General features: G+C 47.1%; 3 protein-coding genes across 5 annotated transcripts in view; 1 reads left to right on the top strand and 2 right to left on the bottom strand.

Annotated features, from left to right (window-relative positions):
• WDR33 (WD repeat domain 33) overlaps positions 1-6,590 on the top strand; it is a 72,636-nt gene extending 66,046 nt beyond the window's left edge. The window contains exons 20-23 of the mRNA XM_077183666.1: positions 2,069-2,235; positions 2,366-2,458; positions 3,206-3,391; positions 5,945-6,590. Coding sequence (XP_077039781.1) covers positions 2,069-2,235; positions 2,366-2,458; positions 3,206-3,391; positions 5,945-6,174 — 676 coding nt within the window. The 3' untranslated portion in view covers positions 6,175-6,590. The remainder of the gene's footprint in view (positions 1-2,068; positions 2,236-2,365; positions 2,459-3,205; positions 3,392-5,944) is intronic.
• On the bottom strand, positions 1,803-10,645 carry SFT2D3 (SFT2 domain containing 3). Of its 3 annotated transcripts, XM_077183667.1 has the most exons (4): positions 9,193-10,645; positions 6,603-6,829; positions 3,183-6,101; positions 1,803-2,435 (listed from the first exon to the last, which is right to left on the bottom strand). In XM_077183667.1, exon 1 carries the CDS (start codon positions 10,515-10,517, stop codon positions 9,858-9,860), a length of 660 nt encoding a protein of 219 aa, XP_077039782.1. In that variant the 5' UTR covers positions 10,518-10,645; the 3' UTR covers positions 1,803-2,435; positions 3,183-6,101; positions 6,603-6,829; positions 9,193-9,857. The 3 variants fall into 3 exon arrangements, with proteins under 3 accessions (XP_077039782.1, XP_077039783.1, XP_054495725.2); XM_077183668.1 differs by lacking the exon at positions 3,183-6,101; XM_054639750.2 differs by having other exon boundaries at positions 1,803-6,101.
• A 3,418-nt stretch (positions 10,646-14,063) lies between these two features.
• On the bottom strand, positions 14,064-16,794 carry FBXL12 (F-box and leucine rich repeat protein 12). The gene is made up of 3 exons (XM_054638876.2): positions 16,695-16,794; positions 16,546-16,618; positions 14,064-16,347 (listed from the first exon to the last, which is right to left on the bottom strand). Exons 1-3 carry the CDS (start codon positions 16,778-16,780, stop codon positions 15,556-15,558), a joined length of 951 nt encoding a protein of 316 aa, XP_054494851.2. The 5' UTR covers positions 16,781-16,794; the 3' UTR covers positions 14,064-15,555.
• Between the last annotated feature and the right edge of the window lie 3,534 nt (positions 16,795-20,328).

A 20,328-nucleotide genomic window follows, 5' to 3' on the forward strand; every position in this document is an offset into this window, starting at 1 on the left:
CCAACCACTCGTTTAGCTGACTTGGTTTGAAATTGAGATTGTAACTGGTTTGATCAAGCATGAGAGGCAAATGTGTGTATGTGTGTTTCTCTCTAATTTCCCATCCTTTTCATCCCTGTCCTGTTCTTACTCTTTATCAACATGATGCTTCTACTGCAGAGACCTGCCTCTTCCTGCCTGCTAATCTGCACAGTGTGTAGTTGTGTACAGTAAGGTCCTAGGCCTCGGGGAAGAAGATGTGAGAGCAGTCAAACAGGAACTGAACCCGATGCAAGGCAGGGCTTTATGTGTGACTGATACAAAAAGGCAAATAAGGATATCCATAACACAATATTAGGAGCTGTGGCTGTGTCAGGCGTAGGTTTCGTAGATTTCAAAACTCAAACTGTGTCCATAAGTTGCCTGAAATAGGAAAGGCCCTGTTCCTGCAGCCCTGGGGCCTCATGTTGAAAATCTTGGTAATTTCCAAGCTAAGTTGAATCACACCATATCAGTATTAAAGCAGGAGGCCCTCTAAGAAACCTCTAGAGGACTGTGCTCTTTCAAGGCTAAACAATATTGCTCTGTGATTATTTGAACCATTTGTACCTGAAACTGTTGAGTTTGTTTTCCCAAACCATGCAGGTTAATGTAAATGGTTCATGGTCCATACAAAGCACTCCTCCATCCACTGTTGTACCTGTACAGGCACAGCAGCCTCCTCTCTGTATTGTGTTTGTTTTCTGGGAGGTGGAGACAGACCTATTGTTTTTTATTAAAAACAATGTAAAAGTTTAAGAATATTGTATTGTGTTATGACTACTGTTAAAATATTTAAATTTGTAATTAAAAGGTTAATGTTGTTAAAATTCTAAATAAAAGTATCTAAAGTTTTGCTTGTAATAGGATGCACTGTGTCGTTAATGAGCTGGGGAAGGGGACGCTGCACACAGCCAACACCACGGGAACGCTGTGTGCTTCCAGTTCAGCCAGTGTGGAACTGGGAACACTGGGGAGGTGGGAGGCATCTGTGACGGGGCAAGGAGAGCTCCACACCGTGTGCTGTCACTGAGGGGGGGCAGAGTAGCGTGGGTGGCACGGTGGGGACACCAGTGTGCCTGCACCACCGGAACACTCAGCCGGGCTGTGACAGACAGGCGTCCTCACAGGGCAGGGTGAGCTTTGCAAACCTCCAGGCGTTTGAAGTGCTTGTGTCAGGAACAGAACTGCTAGGTACTCACACAGCCAGCTGCAGGCTTACCTGGCATGGCACTGACAGCTCAGCAAGAGCCATTCTCCTCTCTGAAGGGCTGTCCAAGGCCTCAGTGCAGTGCTGGAGGAGCTGTACTCAGCAAAGGTGCTGTGCAGAACCCCATCAAATTCCTGAAAGATGCCCTTGGCACTTACTAGACAGCAGTTATCAATATCAGGCTCGTAATTATATTTTGCAACACAAAATTCATTAGTGCAGTTGGATAAACTGCTCTTCAGGTTGCAGAATGCCACTGTGCACTGTTCAGCCATCACTGTGCTTACAGATCCAAGGGCAGTCTAGATGCATTTGCTAGAATTGTAAACTTGGAAGAATGGAATGAAAAGGAGAATTGTCTGGCAAAAGAATCATAGAGCTAATAGGAATGAGATCCTGTAATGTTTTGTTACAGCCACAACTCTCATTGCTTCTATGTTTTCAGTTTATGATGGAAATGGAAAGGAAAAAAGGGAAGGGGAATGTAAGAGCATCAGAGTTAAGGGGAACTCACACTTTGCCTTGCCTTACCTCACCTTGTATCTATCATCACTCATTGATTGTTTTTCCCACCTTTTCATTAAATGAATGCACTGTGTTTAATAATATTTTTCTTGTATGAAAAGCCAACATAATCAGTGGAAGGAAATATGAAAGGAAGATTACAAAGCTTACTATCAAAGTGCTCAAAGGCAGAAATGGGCACTTTTCCACCTACAAATCCTGTTCTAGTAACTGTATGTGCTGTAGCATGAAGTGAAACAGTTTAGAAATGAGTTGATCATTAAACTGCCTCAATTGTGCCTAAAAGCCACATTTGTATCATGTTCTTTGTTGTAGCTTCCGAAGAGGAGGACCCTCGAGGCACGAGGGCCGGGGGCCCAGGGGCAGAGATGGCTTTCCTGGCCCTGAAGATTTTGGGCCAGATGATGCTTTTGACTCTCCAGATGAAAACTCCAGAGGAAGGGACCACGGTGCTCGGGGGCGAGGTCGAGGTGCTCCGAGAGGTAAGGGGAATGTTCTTCCACACAGAAACACAAGGATGAGGAAGGAAAGGCGTTTCTTGGGCAGGTGACATTATTTTCATGAATACAATGTCTCTTCTCACTCCTGTCCCCTGCTTCTCTTACTGCTCAGGAGCTCGGAAGGGTTTGCTTCCTACTCCAGATGAATTCCCACGCTTTGAAGGAGGGAGGAAACCAGACTCCTGGGATGGAAACAGAGAACCAGGTAAAAAATTTCTTGAGCTTTGTAGACTTCTACAATATAATAACTTTAAAAATTATTTTAAAAATCATGTATTTTTCCTGTACCTCACGTTGGTTACCAGTATTTTACCATGAGAAAAGCCAAATGCAGTTCTTTGGTCTTTTAAATTTAGGAAGAAAGAACTATACAGAATTTAACTGTCTCTAAATACAGTGAATAAAAGTGATTGTGGCCTCAAAGCTTTGATTTTCAGTTGTGTTCTTGTACAGTCCAGAACTGCCCAGGCAGTTGTCACCTCTGGATGACTGAATCACATGTCATGGGTTTTTTTAAATATCTTTATTAATGCCAACAGGAATCTTTCTCTGTGTTGCTATCTCTTCAGCAATGTCTGACAACTTATATTTGCAGTTGTGTTACTAAAGGCAGCCCCATATGGGGCAAGACAGAGCTGTAGAATGTCATGGAAAACAAAGCACAAATGGCACATGAATAAATGAAGATGTGATTGTCTCTAAAATACATGGAAGTATTTTATACTGGAAAGAACACTTTACATCTGCCACGCTTTTCTTTCCCATCATCTTTAAAATCTGTTTTACCTTTAGCTTTTTTACTAAAAAATGGGACAGAGGAGAAGCTTTACATAATTTTAACTCCAAACTGTGTGCCAAACAGTGTGGGCAGTTTGTAAATTTATGTGGCTGCCTTCAAAAATGAAGAATAACAATCCAATAAACATTACTTATCTTGTGTTTTCGTGCACAGGTCCTCGTCCAGATCACCCTCCTCATGATGGGCACTCTCCAGCCAACAGAGAACGCTCCTCTTCACTCCAGGGCATGGACATGGCCTCACTGCCACCACGGAAACGTCCCTGGCACGATGGACCAGGAACCTCTGAGCACAGGGACATGGATGCTCCAGGTGGACCTCCAGAGGAGAGGGGCAAAGGTAAAAAGCCCCTTTGATTACAACCCTTAAGTAACACTGGCATGTATTTTCAGTATTAAGTGTATCCAGAAGTTCTCTGTTCAGAGGGGATAAAGCTGAGCTGGCAAATATCTGATTTTAGCAGCTGGGAAGTTACAGACCAGTCTTACAGGAACATAAGAACAGAGGGATTTTCAAACATCAAATCCAAATCTTGTCTCCAGCATCACAGAATCCATTCTTTATTGCCCTGTTGAAAAGTAGTTGGTTTTTGGTTCCCTGTTACTCCAGCTGAAAAACTCATTAAGAACATTTTTTCCTCATTTTCAGAATAGTTGTTTATAAATATTAATGCTTGTGATGTTATTCTTTAACTCAAATATAAGAACATTGAGCCTGGAGTGATATGTCCCTGAAGTGCTCTCTAAACCTCTGAAGATCTCACTTACTAAAACATTATTTTTATATTTAATGGCTTTCTAGTTACCTTTTGTGTACTCCTCTAATTGCTTGAAGAATCATAGAAACTTTTGATATACACAACATCCATGGACAGACCTCTAAAACTTAAATAAAGTAGGCTATGCTTTAAAAAAATAAAAAGAGGGAAAATGTTTTTCCCTTGATCTACGCTTATCATTCACTAATTTAATTTGATGTCTTGTGTTGTAATTAAGTTGAATGTTGGTCCCTGTTATTACTGAATGCCACCTCTGATTGCACTGAACTCCACCACTTCCAGCCTGAACCAGCTCTTCTCCAAGTCAGAGCTCTGATTTCTTTATTCTTTCTAGAAATTGTTCTGTCTCTTTCACTATCCATGTTACTCTGTATGTGCTATTTTGAGTTTTAAATGTTCCTTTTCTAAATTAAATGAGGTAATTAGGAGTTGCACACACTGTTTAAGATGTGGTGTAGCCATGCATTTCTACACTTGTCTTGTACTTGTTCCATTTTCTCCATTCTTTCCTCACAGTTCCTGGTGTTGTAGTTCCCTCTAAGTGGTCCCATGTTTCTGTAACCCACAGAACACATTCTTCTGGAGTCAGTGCTGTTAGCATCAGGCCAGTTCTTGATCCTATTTCTTACAGGTCTCAGGGCTTCTGTTTTCTTGTGTAAATACTGTCTTTCTTTAACGTCCTCACAATGACTACCCACTGTCAGGTACTGATCAGTGACAAACATCCTTCTCATTTGCTCCTAGATGCTGAGCTGGCAGCCTGCAGCTGAATTTGTTGCTGTTAGACTGCACAGCTCTGTCTGTTGCCACTGAACACTGAATCCCAGCCCACTTCTCTCAGCACTGTCCCAAAGCTCATTCAGTTTTAACTGCTTGCCACTCCTCCTCTGCATGGACTCTGTTCCCAGGTTTTATCATTCCTTCACAGATGTTTTAAATGTTATCACAGATGTTTTACATTTTATCATTCCTTCACAGATGTTTATCTGCTGATAAACTTCTCTACCAGTATTTTTCCTTCCATATCACATGCTGTAGTTCTCAATTTAGCCAGCATCTATCAAATCTGTAAGGATTCCTTTCCAGCTTCAGTAATGATTGTGGTAACTCTGTCAGATTCTTTGTTAAAGTCAAAACAATTGTTGTCCAGGCACAAATGTGGTAATTAACTCATAATGTGCTCAAGAAAGTTTAGAATGATGGCAGAAAGCCTGATAAACAAACCATGAACAATACTTCATATGTGGGCTGTGTCACCTTCAGTTGTATTGGGAAAGTCCTTTGAAGATTAAAACTCCATGAATGTTTCTGTGAAAGAATTTGGTGACTGTTTTACATGGAACCAACCACAGTCAACAGAAATCACTTTTGCTAAAGTGCAGCAAAAATACCTGAATTTAGCTGTAGTGTGTGTCCTTAAAACAAGGTTACCACTGATTTTGTTTTCTCAAAATACTGCTTCTTATTTTAGGCTAATGAATTGGGTTGGGGTTTTTTGTTGTTCATAGCAAACATATCAAAACCAAAAAGGTATATGAGAATTAGAAAATTCTATTCTGTGAGAATTAGAACATTCTGTTCCTGGCAGTAAGAGCTTGAGTACTTTTTGTTCCAGGTTAGTGTAGTAAAATAAAGCATTTTTCTATTATTTTTAGCAAAATATTGAAAAAAACCAGTAATGTTACTCATGATCTTCACCATCAGCCTCAACTGTCTCAGTTTGTCAACAGTGCAATGTCTTTGTTTAGGATTAAAAAAAAGTATTTTGCAATAAAAACACAGAGAGAACCACAGTGTTAGCACAAGAACTGGCAGTTTGGAGGAAAAGCTGTCATTATTCTGACTTCATTTCAGTGCCTGCTGACAGTATCAAATACAAGCTCCTTTAATTCCCAAGGAATTGCTTGATTGTTGTCCGTTTTCTGAACTGTAATGGAGACACTAAATCTGTGTAAGAAACTTGTAGTGAGGGAGGAGGCATAAAATTGCAGGTCTCAGCTACAGCTGCTTTATGAATGATGACACTACAGTAGAAGCAGCTCAGTATCTGGCATGTCTGAGAAGAGACTCAGCTCAAACTTACACCAGTAACTGGTTCTGTGCTTCCTTTGCAGGACGAGGAAATTCGGGACCTTCACAGAGAGCGCAGAAATCTGGGAGGTCCAGTTCTCTAGATGGAGACCACCACGATGGATTCCACAGGGAGGAAGCCTTTGGTGGAGGCCCTGGGGCAGGCAATAACCCTTCTCGAGGAGGAAGGAGCAGCAGCAACTGGGGAAGAGGAAATACCATGAACTCTGGCCAGTCCCGGAGAGGAGGATCTCGGGGTGGACGAGGCCGATAGAAGAGGCTTTGACTGGGTCATGCCCAGTCCTTGTGGGACAATATTTAAATAGACTGCTACTCTGGACTCACCTGCAATGCCACGAACCTGGATTCTTAACTGGGATAACTGAATGTGCATTAGTTCCTAACAAGGGTCTTTCTTTTCCTGAACCAGTCATTTGCCTCTAGCTGCAATATTGTAGCTACCTTTGTTTTGTTCTTTCCACTCCCATTCCCCTCACTTTCTTGTTTTGTCAAGAGCTGGAATTTCTTTTAAGTGTTGTGGAACATGGAGCATCTCCACAGATTTCAGTTCACCTCCAGACAGAAACTTGTTTCTATATGTACAGTTTGTCAAAGAGTTACGTTGGTTTTGTATGAATACAGAATGTAATTTGAGCAAAAATTAACAAAAAAAACATCAACAGTGTGTGATTCTTTACTCACCTATTACTACAGAGGGTTGTATTTAGGCAAACTTGTGTTTCAGATGGAGCAACAGCACTACCTCCTGAAATCTCAGCCAGTTAAAATACTGAGAGATGATTCCTAGGGCTTTGGTTTATCATGTACAGAGAAGTTTCATTTTCACCTTTAGTCACAGCTGTCTACAATGGTGCTGAGGTCAAAATTCCAAAATGCAGGCAATCACCACTGCTTGCTAGTCTGCCATCCTGAAACAGAAAAGAGTGGAATAGTGTTTAGAACAAGTTGCCAAAGACATAGAGTGAGTTACATAACCTGGATCCTAAGACAAACATCACAGCAAAGATTGGCATTCTGCACTTCACCTAGGCAAGCCACAGATTTTTGTTGAGAACAGCATCTGTTTTCAGAAACTGAGACAGAAAGTTTAGCAGCTTGATTGGGATGTTTTACAGCAGCTGTGTGACACACTGTTTAAAGCTATGGGTGTTCAGCAGAGTCTGGTGCATTAATTGCTGAAGTGCAATTCATCATTTCCAGAATAAGTTTTTTTAAGTGTCTTTTTCTTTAGGCTATTGTTACCTGGTTTTACTAAAGGAGGGAAATGAGGAGGAGGGGTTATTCCCATTTCCCACATTTCATAATAAAGCTGCTTACCAACCACGAGTTTGTTTTCCCCATAAATCATTCCTATTAATCATCTCCAGCCACCATGTTATCAGAAGGCTCCTTTAACACCTAAAGCCTCAGTGAAAATGTTATCACATAAGTACTTATTGTACAGGTACCCCCAGGAAAGTCCTGTATTGAAAGTAGAACATATAATGAAAAACCACTACCAGGCTTCCCTCTCTCCTGCCTTGAATTTCAGGCTATAATCAGGATGAGATTTAGTTCTAGAGGCTCCTGCAACGCAGTAACACATGGCAGCTGCTGCATCTTCTCATAAGCAGGTTTACCAAAGACTGGCTCAAGTCCTGATGTCCCATATTCCTCAAAGGCACCAAAGCACAGATGCTTAACTGCTGTTCTCTTGGTTCAGTCAGTCACTTTTTACTTGGTTTTTAATTTGTGGTGTATCAAATCACATTTGAAAATTGTAACTGAAAATCCTATAAAATCTTTTCCATGGAGCTCAGGAGAGACAGAAAGATTTAAAAGGAATTAACTAGAAACAGCTGAGATGCATCTGATATGACAGTTTGTCCCTTGAGAAAAAATGCTTTTTAGCTCTATCTGAAGGACTTTGGGCACTTTGAGTGTTGGTCTGGGAGTTGGGATTTGTCCTGAAGTTTTCATAAGAAATACTAATGATTTAATCACTGGCAAAGAGGAAAGCTTGCCCTCTTTTTTTATTTATTTAGTAAGCTAAATATATGTTAAAGGGACTAAAAGAGGTCTAATTCTTAGACCCTGTGAGTCAGAGGGTGAGCTTTAGGCTTTAATTAAACCACAGTCCTCTACCAAAACAAGGTAAAGTGTATCTAACAAGAGAAAACCCAGCTTTATCTAGACAGCTTTTATTTCCTCTGGTGATTGTTTAATTCCTTAAACAATTGAGGTACTTAAGTAATACTCTTCAAGGGGCAGCTTTTTAAATGGAGTTTTGAAGTATTTCACAATCATATGCTCAAAAAGTCCTAAGAAAATTTGATATAGTTTCTACAAAATCTTAGAAGGTAACAGCATAGCAAAGACAGAAGCAGCTTCCCATTCTGTGATACCATGACCCACTATTACTGGGAAATGGGCACAGTTATTTAATGGGATTATACCTCTGTATTCCTCAGGTCATGTTATTTTACCAGTGCTGCACACAGACTCTTATGCTCTACCTGTTAGTTCAGAGGTTGTCTCAAATTTAATTTTACACTGCTGTTAGGAATAAAATTAATTTTATATACTGTAATTTAGAAATTGTAAAAACAAGAGAGCTAATTTAATGCTATTCTGATAGCTCTGATCTACATTCTTAATGGAAAAAAATGACCATTAGTGAAATGTCTATACTGACAATTGGACACAAATATTTTTATTAAAGCAATCTATGTACACTTAAGCACCCCCTTTAACAATTTCAGTTTAATTCAGAAAAGTATTTGGTAAATCTATTAAAACTAAATAGTGATAGCAGGTAAGTATTGCAGTGGCTTTATTTTCTCCACAGGCACAGCTGCTCAGTGAGAACTCCCTGGGGCTCTGTGCAGTGAGGCCCCGGTGTCCCATTTCCTTGCACGGGTCCAGTGCCCGGCCCAAAGAGGAGCAGCCAGCCCAGCCTGAATTCAGCACCCTCCTAAGGCAGCTCAGCTTCTGCACTGGAGCACAGCTCCAGTTACTGGCAAATCTATTTCTGAAGCTCAGGCTGGGACAAGTAAGCAACTCCTGCCCAAGTTCAGAGAGCAATATCTATACACAAAAATGAAGTTCTAAGAGCTGAAGCTCCCGTTTTAAAGCCCAATTTGGTCCCTAACAGCAGTACCTGCAAACGCCAATGGTCTTGGCCAATATCAGCACTTAGCATCCTCTCATCATCATGCAGGAACACCCCCTCCCCTTACAATTATGGGCAGTGTTTGTGACCCGCAGCCCCAGGAAAGTTTGTTTCACTTACTGGAAGGTTATTTTAAAGCTGCTTTATAGAGAGAAATGCAGTTCAGTGGCCACAGTCTTCGTATTCACCACTGGTCTGAGGTGACAGCAAAACCAGTATGTGTTCATAGTGTAGGGGTCAGCACAAAATGAGGTAATACCAGTTAATTTTTCAATGTTCTCCCCTAGCCTCGATGGCATTTTGCTAAATCATCTTCGTGTTTCAGCATCCGTCAGCCTTGCGCACCTCAGCCGCTCCTCAGTCCTCAGTGCCGCCGCATGGGCTCCGACCGCGCGGTCCGCAGCAGCCGCAGCAGCAGCAGCCGCACGCTCCCGGGCTGGAGAATGAGCGGGATGCTGCCAGCTCCCCACCCAGAGGTGGAGCGATGCCAAGCCGCGGCTATGGAGCTGGCAGCGCGGTAAGGCAGATAACGAGCCCGGGGGCGGCTCGGCAGGCTGACACCGCACACAGCACCTGCAGCTCCGAGTCACCGGGGCCGCTCCGGGCTGCCAGCCCCGCTGCTGCTGCTCCTCGAGCGCTGGCGAGTAAAACGTGCCGGGACGCGGAGGAGGCGAAGAGAAGCGGCGTCCCCGGTCTGGGAGTCGGCTGGCGACAGCGCGAGGCTCCGGCTCCGTGTGTGAGGGACTCCCGCGGGGCCGCGGCCGCTCCTCCCCGGCGCGCCGGGCTCACAGAGGCAGTGCTGCCTTGCCTCGGCCGCACACGGCGGCACGGAGCAGCCCGGCGAGGCGGCGCAGGCCGGCGGCACCTCCGGGCAGCGCGGCCAGGAGCGCCGTGGCGCCGATGCCGAGCTGCGCGGCGGCGCCCAGCGCAGTTAGCGCGGTGCTGCGCAGCGCCAGCGCGGCGTACAGCGTCCCGAAGAGCGCCCCGAGGTACAGCAGCGCCCCGCGGCCGGGCTCCCGCAGCAGCCGGGCGGGCCCGCGCAGCAGCGCGGCGGCGCCCAGCGCGCACAGCGAGCCGAGCGACCAGAGCAGCGCGAACTTGCGGGCGCGCAGCAGCAGCAGCGGCACGCACAGCCCGGCCAGCCCGAAGCACAGCGCCGCCAGAAGCACGCACAGCCCGCTGCCCGCCAGCCGCTGCCAGCGCGACAGCCCCGGCAGCCACGGGTCCTCCTCTCCCGTCCAAGGCCACACCGTGGCGCCCGGGGCACTGCCCGGCGGGAACGGGTTCAGCGCCCCCAGCCAGGCCCGCAGCCCGCCGCCGTTCCCCGACTCCTCCTGCGAGCCGCCGGCCGCCGGCGCTGCGGAGACCGCGCTGGGACCGGTGGCGGCAGCAGCGGCCTTGGACTGCGCGAGGTACTCGTGCAGCTGCCGGCCCAGGTCCGCCATGGCGGGGACGGCACCGGGCGCTACAACGCTCCCTCCGCCCACCCCGGCGCCGCCATTTTCCCGGGCAGGGGCCACATCCGGGGCACGGCAGAACACGCGGCCGCAGGCTGGGGAGAGCGGCGCGCATGCGCCGGGGAGCGTGAGGCGCAGGGCGCGTGCGCGGGGGGCGTGAGGGCTGTGGGGGCTCTGAGGGCTGGCAGAGCTGAGCGGGCGATGGGGGCGAGGGGTTCTGTGAGGGCTGTGGAGACTGCGAGGGCTCTGCGCTGTGAGGGCTGGGGGGACTGTCTAGGGCTACGGGGTCTGTGTCGGCCGTGAAGGGCTATAAGCCTGGGATTAGCCTGTCAGTGATTGACAGGCAGGACTAAAAGTGATTGACAGGTGGGATCAACCCAGGAGATGGATTGCCAGGCGGTACTAAGAGTAATTGAAATGTGGAGGCATCCGCTCAGAGTGATTGATGGGCAGGGCCAGGGGTGATGAGGGGCAGGCTCAGCCTCCCAGGGTGAGTACAGGGAGGCCCATGGGAGTGCTGTTAGCTGCCCGGAGACACTGGGGCACTGGGGAGCTCCTCTGTAGCCAGGCTTCTGTGGCTGAAATTGGGATTCCATCTCCCAAAACTGAACATCCGAGGATTACTCCCAGACAAAAGCTGCCAGACTGACAGGTCTCGCTGGCCTTGGCATGCTGGGGATGGCCTCTCAGCTGCCCCACAGACACTGAGGCTTTCCTTCCTGTGGAAAAGGGCCATCCCTCACAGCCGGGCACCCAGGGCTGAACGTGGGATTCCACATCTCTCGCCCCACACAAGAGCTTAGCTGTTGCTTGTTAAGTGGTCAGATAACTCAAACAGGACAAGCTGTCTTGCATTGAGTTATTTTGGTGCCATGGGGTTAAGACTGGTCTGGCATCTGGAAGATAAAGCTGGATTTCTGACTGACAGACACCTCACTTTATAAAAGCTACACCAAACTTTGACAAAGCAGACATTTTCTGTACTTTTCCTGGAAATGTGTAGTTTCTCCCACGAGCAGGGCTGCCTGCTTTGCAGTTATTCCCCTGAAGGTTAAGTGAAAGGAATCTGTATACATTATCATCATTTCAGTGGTCAGTTACATTTGACTCCTAATCAATACTATTTCTTTTGCTAGCTTTAATATGATACCTTGATATCCTGTACTGTTTTGTGTTATGCTGTAATCTACTTGTGGTACTTTTTAGTACCAAGAATTGCTCCCAGACAGAAGTTGCCAGGACATAGTGGTCCCACTGGCCTTGATGCCCCTGGGCTGCCTCTCATCTGTACCTGAAACACTGGGGTTGTGAGCTTTCCTTCCTATGGAGAAGAATATTCCTTTTTCCCCATGAGCCCATGGCCAAAATTTGGATTGCACCTCTAAAATTCAGTATATCCAAGGCCAGCTTTCAAGTGCACCTGAAACACTGGTGCCATGTGCTTTCCTTACCATGGAAATGCACTGTCATTCTCATCTAGGAGTCCGTGGCAGAAATTCTGAATGTCCCTGTACCTCCAAGGATTTCTCCCAGACAAAGCTGCTGGGACAGATGGGTCTGTTTGGACCTTTCCTCCCCTGGGTCACTTCTGACCTGCACCTAAAGTACTGGGCCTCTATGCTTTCCTTCCTGTGGAAATTAGCTGTAATTCCCATCCAGGAGCCCATGCTGGAAATTTGATTTGCACTTCCACAAGTGCAATGTGCTGGAGTGCTTCTTTGCAGATACAGTGTTCTGCACCACAGTAAACTGACAGACTGCAAGTGTGTAATGCTACATAAGGCTGAGAATTAACCTGCAGAGCACCATGGTTTAAAGGCTGCAAGAGGACAGTGACTGCCACAATTGCCTTCCAAATTCTGGTTATCAGCCATGAGGGGGAAGGTCAGTGAACACTGTCTGTGCTGGCACAGGTTCCCAAGACTTATGTTGAAACAATTCTGTTTAGCTTTAGACTCCGAGATTCAGCAAATGTTGTGGTAGAAAGCTGAGAAGAAAACTGCAATATTGCACCAGTGTGTTTGCATGGCTTACATGAGGCAAGAGGAAGCTGCAGATCAGCACAGGTTCAGCAAGCTGGTGCTGTCTCAACATTTAACTAACATCCTGTGAAAAGCAACCACACCCTGGAGTCATGAATTTTCCTGCTCAGCCTCATTTACCATCACATTCTTTCACTCTCCAAAACCCAGCTTCAAAACTTAACATGTCCAGCAATGCTTCTTCTACTGTCAGTCCTAAAACAAAAAGTAAGCACTGGCCTTCCCTTTCCCCTTGCAGTCTCACAGAGTCCAGTTACAAAACTAAGAATGTTCAGCAGTTCATACCCCAGAAAAGGTTCTAGAGGAGAAAGAGGTCGTGCTGGAATTGGCTTTTCTTTTGCAGCCTATAAAGTGCCCAGTCAACAGTGAGACGATTCCTTCCCAGTGACATGCAGGATGACATTCTTTCAGTCTCGAAGATTCAGGATCCCCAGCGGTGCCCCTACACCAGCTGCTCCCACACTAATAGTGCCGGGACAGAGAGGGTGTGACTCTTACCTGGGCGCTGTCAGCGCTCACAAAGCACACCACACGATGGCGGTGTGTACTTGCAAAAGAAGGAAATTCACCTTTTCTAGCTCTAAACCACCCAAAATGCAGATGCAGGTTCAAAACGTCGCTGCTCTCAAATAAACTGAGTCAGGACAGAAAGATTTCACTGACCTTCCCCTTCCAAGAACAAACTCCTATTTGCACCACACTCAAAACCAACTCCTCTGTGCTAATGAATTTTTTCTCTCTCATGGAGTCCAGCAACAAACTTGAAAACCACGAGCCAAAGTGTACTCACAAAAGTGCCAGAACTGTCAGTGCACCCATGGAGCTGTCCCCACACATTCTGCTGTCATTCAGCACTTTCCTCCTCAGCTCTGTGTACCATCAGCATCCTCCAGGCTCTCAGAGTCAGGAGCCAAACAGAAGGCACAAGCAGATGCACTTGGCTGAGAAAACAAAATGGATTTGGATCTGATAAAACATCTGGGTATGAATATTAAATATATACATGTATGAAATCATGGTACACGTGTGTAAGCTGGTGTGTGAAGAGGCAGAGGAGCAGCTTGGTCACTTGCTGCAATGATTGATAACCCCAAATTTTATGGTTTCTCTGAGTTTTCTATTCACTTTGAGGGCTGTGAACTGCTACTGCTCTCAGGATGCTAAGACCATGTTTGTGTCCTGGTATTGCTGAAGGTTTAGCTGTCTCTGAGCTAAACTCATTTATTATGTGTTTTTAAAAACATTTGGGCTTTGATGTAATGATGTGTATATGGACACTGAGAAGGTGGGGCTGGGGGAAGAAATGCTCAAGTCAGCAAAAGATGAAATGGAGATGAACTGAGTAGAAACCGCTTGAGTTTGGAAATCAGAAGAAAAAAAGGTCAAGAATGGCCCTCCAAAGAGCTTCAGGCAGGTATGTGGGGAGGGTGAGCAGAGCCAGAACTGCTGATTAAAGACCTTTCAGTTGTTTATTCCCCTAATTTGCCCATGGTAATCCAATATTTACAGCTCCCCTCCTGCTTCCAAACCTAAACCATTCCACTTTGCACCCTATCAGTCTGTAAATGCTGTTCCCTATTTAGCAGTCAGTGAATGGAAAACTGGCATGTTGTGACTGTTGTTGTGTCATCAGGATTGCAAAGATCCTGCTGCAAAGATCAGGAGAACATTGAGGTTCTTGCTGCCTCTCACTGTGGCTTGACTGACTGATGGATTTTTGCTGTTCTTGATTTTCCCTTTTCCTGTTGTACTGTCCCTCCCCACCTCAGAGAGCTGGAACAGGGAATGCTGGAGGTTTTAATGAGGCTGATTCCACCAGTGTTAATCTCCTTGTCTGGGATAAACACAGAGTGGTAGTTACTAAGTCAGCAGCCTTGGGATGCTTTCCAAAGCAGAGCTGGAACGTTTTACCTTTGGATATTTGCCCTGAAGCTACCCTGAGACTGGGTTTAGGAAGAAAAAAGAGGCAAGGGCACAAAGGCCACCTGACAGCAACGAGGATTTCACTGCAGGGAGGGTCAGTGCCATCCAGGACCATCTGAAACCCAAAGGTTTATTGCATGTGCTGCAGCTGAATGGAGGGCAGGGGGTGTTTGGGATGAAAACAGGGCAGAAAAGGCTTGACTGAGGCATTAGTTGTCCTGCTCTGTTTCCTGTGGGATGTTCTTGTCACAAGGAAGGCTGGCCTAAGGGGCAGGAAAGATGCTGAAGCAGATTTAAAAAAAAAACCCAAGTCCTAAAAACAAGGATTCAAATGAAAGTTAAAAGCTTGCAAGTTTTTTAAAATGAATACAATATTTGCCTAAAAATATTGACTAAAAATTAAGAATAACAACATAGCATTGAGGTGGTTATCTGGTGTTAGGATGTTGGGGGATGAAGGAGGAAGAGGATGTGAACACAGGCAATAAAAGGTGATGAGAAAACGTGGATGTTACCAGCAAAACCCAGAGGTAACAGCAGCCCCAGCAATGCATGGGGGCAAAGGGGATGTCTGGCCCTTGGGACCAGGTGTTCAGGAATCCTCATGACCAGTCTGACAAGTGACTTGAAGATCTGAATTTAAAGGAAAGGAGAAGGAATTTGTAATTGTGAGGTTTTGGCTGCCAGGTCTGTTTTTTCCGTGACAGGAAGGTGCTTCACTTCACTCCTTGAATTCTGCACTCATTAAGCTGCTGCCTAATCCTCAGCAGTGGAGAAAGAGGAGCAGACAGAGCTTAAACTTCTCATCACCCCAGCCAGGTTTTGGTCAGTGGGGTTCCCAAAGGCTGAGTGTGCTTCTCAGCTTTCCTATTCCTCTGATCCATGGAAAACAAGGAGGAGTATACATGACAAGCTCTTTAACATATTTATGTGAAAAAACTGTAATATTTTAAGGCCAGTGGGAATTCTGTCCCAAAGCTACAGGGAAAGAGGTTTTTCCAAAAAAAAGAAAAAAAAGAAGAAAAAAAAAAGCACTTCAGGTGTACTAAGGAAGGATAGAACTATAGAACTTCAGGCTGTGACAGAGTGTGAGATATGGTGCAATGTGGAAAATTCTCCTGAATTTTACCGAGGAGTTCATCTTCAAAGCAAGTTCCACCTAATTTGAGGTGGTTCAGGCGAGGCAGCACTTGCAACAAAGCGATAACAGTACCAAGGGAGACCAAATCATAGAGGTCAAGGCACAGGGTCTCCAGATGCTCCAGGGTCACAATAGCCACCAGCCCCCTGTTTGTCAGGAAGTAGGCGTTGCTGATTTCCAGGTAGCGGAGCTGTTTCATGTGCCGCCCGATGAACACCATGGCAGCATCGCCAATGATGCAGTGCCGGAGAGTCAGGCGTTCGAGCTCTTCCAGGTGTGGAGCTGCCGCTTGGATCCCCATATCAGTGACGCGGTAGGTGCCGCAAAGGCTCAGCGTCTTCAAGTGGTTCTGTGAGGAAATGTCAAGAAGATGATGGTCAGAAAAGGTGGGAACGCTATGGATAGCGAGGTGTTGTACCTGTGGCGGCGGCACCGAAGGGGACACGGAGAACCAGGCATCGGGGATGTCGCAGAGGCTCAGCTCCAGCGTGGTGACAGAGGCGGGCATGCTCTCGTACGGGACATGGCGGAGGTCAGTCTCGGTCAGGCACAGCCGATGGAGCTGGGGGCAGCGCTTCCGAAGGGCAGCCAGCAGTGCCGGGGAGAGGAGCCGCTGCTTGCCGCCGGAGCGAGGCACGCCCCGCATCCGCAGCGTGCACAGGCTGTCGGGGAGGCGGTGCCGCACCAGGTGCCACAGCGTGCGGCGGCTGATCTGCGGGAGACAGGGCCCGGTTCCAGGCACGGCTGGGGAAGGGCACCCCTGTCCCCTCAGCTTCTGCCCGCAGCGGGGTGATCTGACTCCCCCCAGTCAGTGTCTGTGCACAGTGGGGTGATGCCGCTTCCCCCCGTCCCTCCCGCCCACAGCGGAACTCTCCCCGCCGCGGTCCCGGTGCGGACGGACGGCCCGTACCCGGTGAGGGCTCAGATCCACATGTGTCCAGACCGCTCGGTCCTGCGCCAGCTGCTGCCACCGCCGGCACACCCTGCGGAAAGGCGATCGGCCGTCAGCGCCGCGGCGGGGAGGCGGCAGCCGGCCGCTCCCGCCCGGGCAGACCCTACCTGGCCGCTCGCAGCCGGTCCCGCAGCGGCAGCAGCGCCAGGACCTGCACCAGCACCGAGTCGGGCAGAGCCGGCCGCGCCGCCATCGCGGCCGTTACTACAACAAACCCCTCACCCAGCCCCGGCCCGGCCCGGCGGCACGGCCAGGGCGCGGCCTCGGAGGTACCGGTAGGCCCCGGCAGCCCCGCTGGGCTCGGGACCTCCCTGTTTAACCCCCTTCCTTACCGACAGCCCCTCCCGGTGCCTTCTCGCTCCTCCGCCTTGAGCCCCGGTGTCTCGTCCAGTCTTGCCCGTCACACAGTGCCTCTTGTTCCCGTGTCCCCTGCTCGGTGCCTCTTGTCCTGTCACCCCCCACCACCCCACCCCCGGTGCCTCTTTTTTCCTGGCACTGCCCCCCTTGGTGTCTCTCGGAGGAGAAGTGACTTAGCACTGACCACTCCTGGCCCAGTCACTCTCCCTGACGTGTTGTTTCTAACACCCTTCTAATGTTCACATGGCACCAGCTCACATAATTTCCTCTCTGAATGCCCAGCAAGTCATTACAGGATGGGAACAGCTGTCCTGAGTCTCAGAGAAGAGCCTGGAATATCTGCAGTGTGTAATTGCAACCCCGAAAGAAGAGAATACAAAGTAATAGATTCAACACTGACCTTAAGAGGATGCTTGAGCAGGTAAAATATTCTGTCCCTACCTCTGCAAGCTTCATTGTCCTCTGGAATACGACACATTTCACCAGACAGCACTTTGGAGTTGTCTGTTTGTTTTCTTTCCTCTCCCTCTCACCCCTGTGGACACACACTGTTGTATTTTCTCTTTATTCTGACACTCCATGGCCTTCACAAGTGCACTTCATACTGATGCCAACCTTCTTGCCCCAGCGACCTCAGACACACACTTGTCTCTCTTTTGTAGCCCACACCCAGTGCTTTTTGCCCACAACTAATGGTCTCTGAGCAGAGATCTCCTTGTCCTGATGTTCAGAAGTTTTTTGCTCCATTTGGTGGCAGGTTTCTTTGATCTTCTGTGACCGAGCACAAATCCCCAGGGCTTTCAGGCAAAGACATAGGAAAAGGAATAACAGTTCTTCACTAATATAAATATATATAAAACAAGGCAAACCAACACCAAAGGCAGCATCAGCAAACCGAGCACAACCCCCGGGCCGCTCCCGGCTGCGGGCGCTTTCCCCTCGCTGTAGTTCCGGGCAGTTCCGGGCACGGCCGCCAGGGGCGCTCCCGGCCGGGCAGGGACGCGGCGGTTCCCCCGCGCCTGCAGGGGGCGCTGTGCCGCGGCCCGGCCGCCTCCCTCACACGGTGACGGCGGCTCCGCTGAGGGCGCAGAGAGAGAGCAGCGGCTTTGCTTGGCAAAACCACGGAGCACAGCCGGTCCCGGTGCCCTCCGGACGGCAAAACAGGATGTAATCCCGCAGTGAAGCCTGGAACGGCGGATTTCAGAACCCAGGAAATTCCTCTGGCTGCCCTGGAGGGTTCAAGTCCCTGCCCAGGGGGCTCAGAGGCCTTGCTAGAGAGGCCAAGACCCCTGTGCCTTTGATTTATCCCTTGGAAAAAACAATTACCAACCTTATATGAAGAATTACAAGCCACGAAAGTTTCAGTAGAATGATAGTGAATTTATCACAGGGTGAAAAATAGATTTTTTGGGGTTTTTAGAATGGGGGTTCAGGGGGCAAGATGGAGGAAACTGGGCATGTCCAGCCTTTCTCCTTCTTCTTGGCCTCCATCTTCTGCTGTGATGTTTGCACTTTTAGATTGGTTTAGAGTAGAAGCTCATTGTCTAACATAGGTGATAGGTATTGGGAAGTAATTGTAAATACTGTACACGTAGATTTTAGTATAAAAAGATAACACCACCTCTGAGGCGGGCAGTGTGCTTCAGCCTGACCTGCTAGACAGACCTTGGTGGGTCAGAGAAAGAATTTTATAGAAACAATAAACAACCTTGAGACCGAGAACAGAAGAGTTCTGACTCCTTCTTCAACTGCCAGGCTAGAGAAAGAGACTTTCCAACACATCTCGGGGTCACTCTGACCAGCTAAAGTCCCGAGAGGCAGAGGCGGGCACAGCCAGGGGGCAAACAAAGTGTAGCAAAAACTACTGGCAGGAGCCTCGGGAGTCTGGGCAGACATGAGGTGTGGGGTTGAAGTGTAGTGAAAAACCCAAAGCAGTGGCACAAAACAGCAGGGCTGGGCAGCAGGGAAAAAATCACAAGTTATTTTATTCTTGTCCAGATTTAAGGCAAGCATAGAGAGTGTCGTGACATGTTCTTGTGTATCTATGGCCTCAACAGTCTCCAGTACTAATTACATGGACGGATGCTTACCATGGGCTGTTCTTTTCTCCATTCTTTCTCTAAAGCTTGGCACCAATTTTCACTCTCTGTTTTAACAGATTTATTGACATAAGTGATTTTTACTGAATCTTTCAAAAGAAAAATAGATTACCAAAACAAGCTTTAAGGTTCTTCGAAGACTGGCAGCATATGATGCCCAAAAGATAGGCTGGAAATAAATCCCCACAGACCGATGTCTATAAAGCAGGTGCTTGTTTATTTATTTTCAGTAATAGTACTATTTTTCATTATTATTATATATATTATTACTATTTTTCATTAGACTATACTTATTACTTATTTATTTCTAAAGCTATCCACCTGTCGAGGTTTTTTTTGGTTTTTTTTTCTATTCAGCATTAAGCTACTAGTTAACCATATACCAGCCATTACATTGTATAAAAAGTAATTTATGTCAGGTTATTAGGTAAAAAAGTTATGATTCAGGTTATATAGGTATAAAAAGCTATGATTCAGGTTATGTAGATATCAGGTTATTTAGATATATAAAAAGTTATTATTTAGGCTAGATTGATATCAGGTTATATAGCTATATCAGGTTATATTGATATCTTATAACTTAAGTTATATAAGCATTTTGTAACTTTGGTCTAAGTTATATAGTCTGTATAACTAATAATAGTTATATAGTGTATATTTCCTTAGAACTCAGGATCAGGATTTACAGGATTTACAGCTCTGCCAGATTTTCTACCCTTGGAATGTTTTATACTCACATTTTCAATAGCAGAATGATTGTTGTATTTTGTTCTCCAGGGGGAAACAGGGAGGTGGCAGCATTAAACACTCAACAGCCCCATTTCTGCAGCTTTTTGGCTGGGCACTGCAGTAGAGATGTAGCAGCAATGCCCTTCTGCTCCCTGATCTTCATGGGACTTTTGAGCTCCTGCTTCACATACAGCCTCTGGCAAAGAATGGGGCCCACCCAGCAGGGCTGGGTCTGCAGCCAGTGCCCTGCCCCAGTGTGTGGGGTCATGCCTTCTCTTCCTGGGATGTTCACCGACTGATTCCTCCTGGCCTCTTTTACTGCTCCGTGGGCTCTCCAGCTGTGAGAGAAATCTGCTCACTGAGCACCCTTAGTAACAAAACAGAAAGCTTTTCCCAGTCCCTCTTACTTCATTCTCTCAGCAGCAGTTCTGCAAGGACACAGTCCTTGGGGAGGCTCCCAGATTTCATCAGTCTCCCACTGGCTGCCTCACAGGATCAGTTAGACATGAAGCACTAAGTTTTGCAAAGTATAGAAACAGGAGGTCCTCAATCCCTC

Source organism: Agelaius phoeniceus, chromosome 10 (genome assembly GCF_051311805.1).
Source record: "Agelaius phoeniceus isolate bAgePho1 chromosome 10, bAgePho1.hap1, whole genome shotgun sequence".
NCBI classification, from domain to species: Eukaryota; Metazoa; Chordata; class Aves; order Passeriformes; family Icteridae; genus Agelaius; species Agelaius phoeniceus.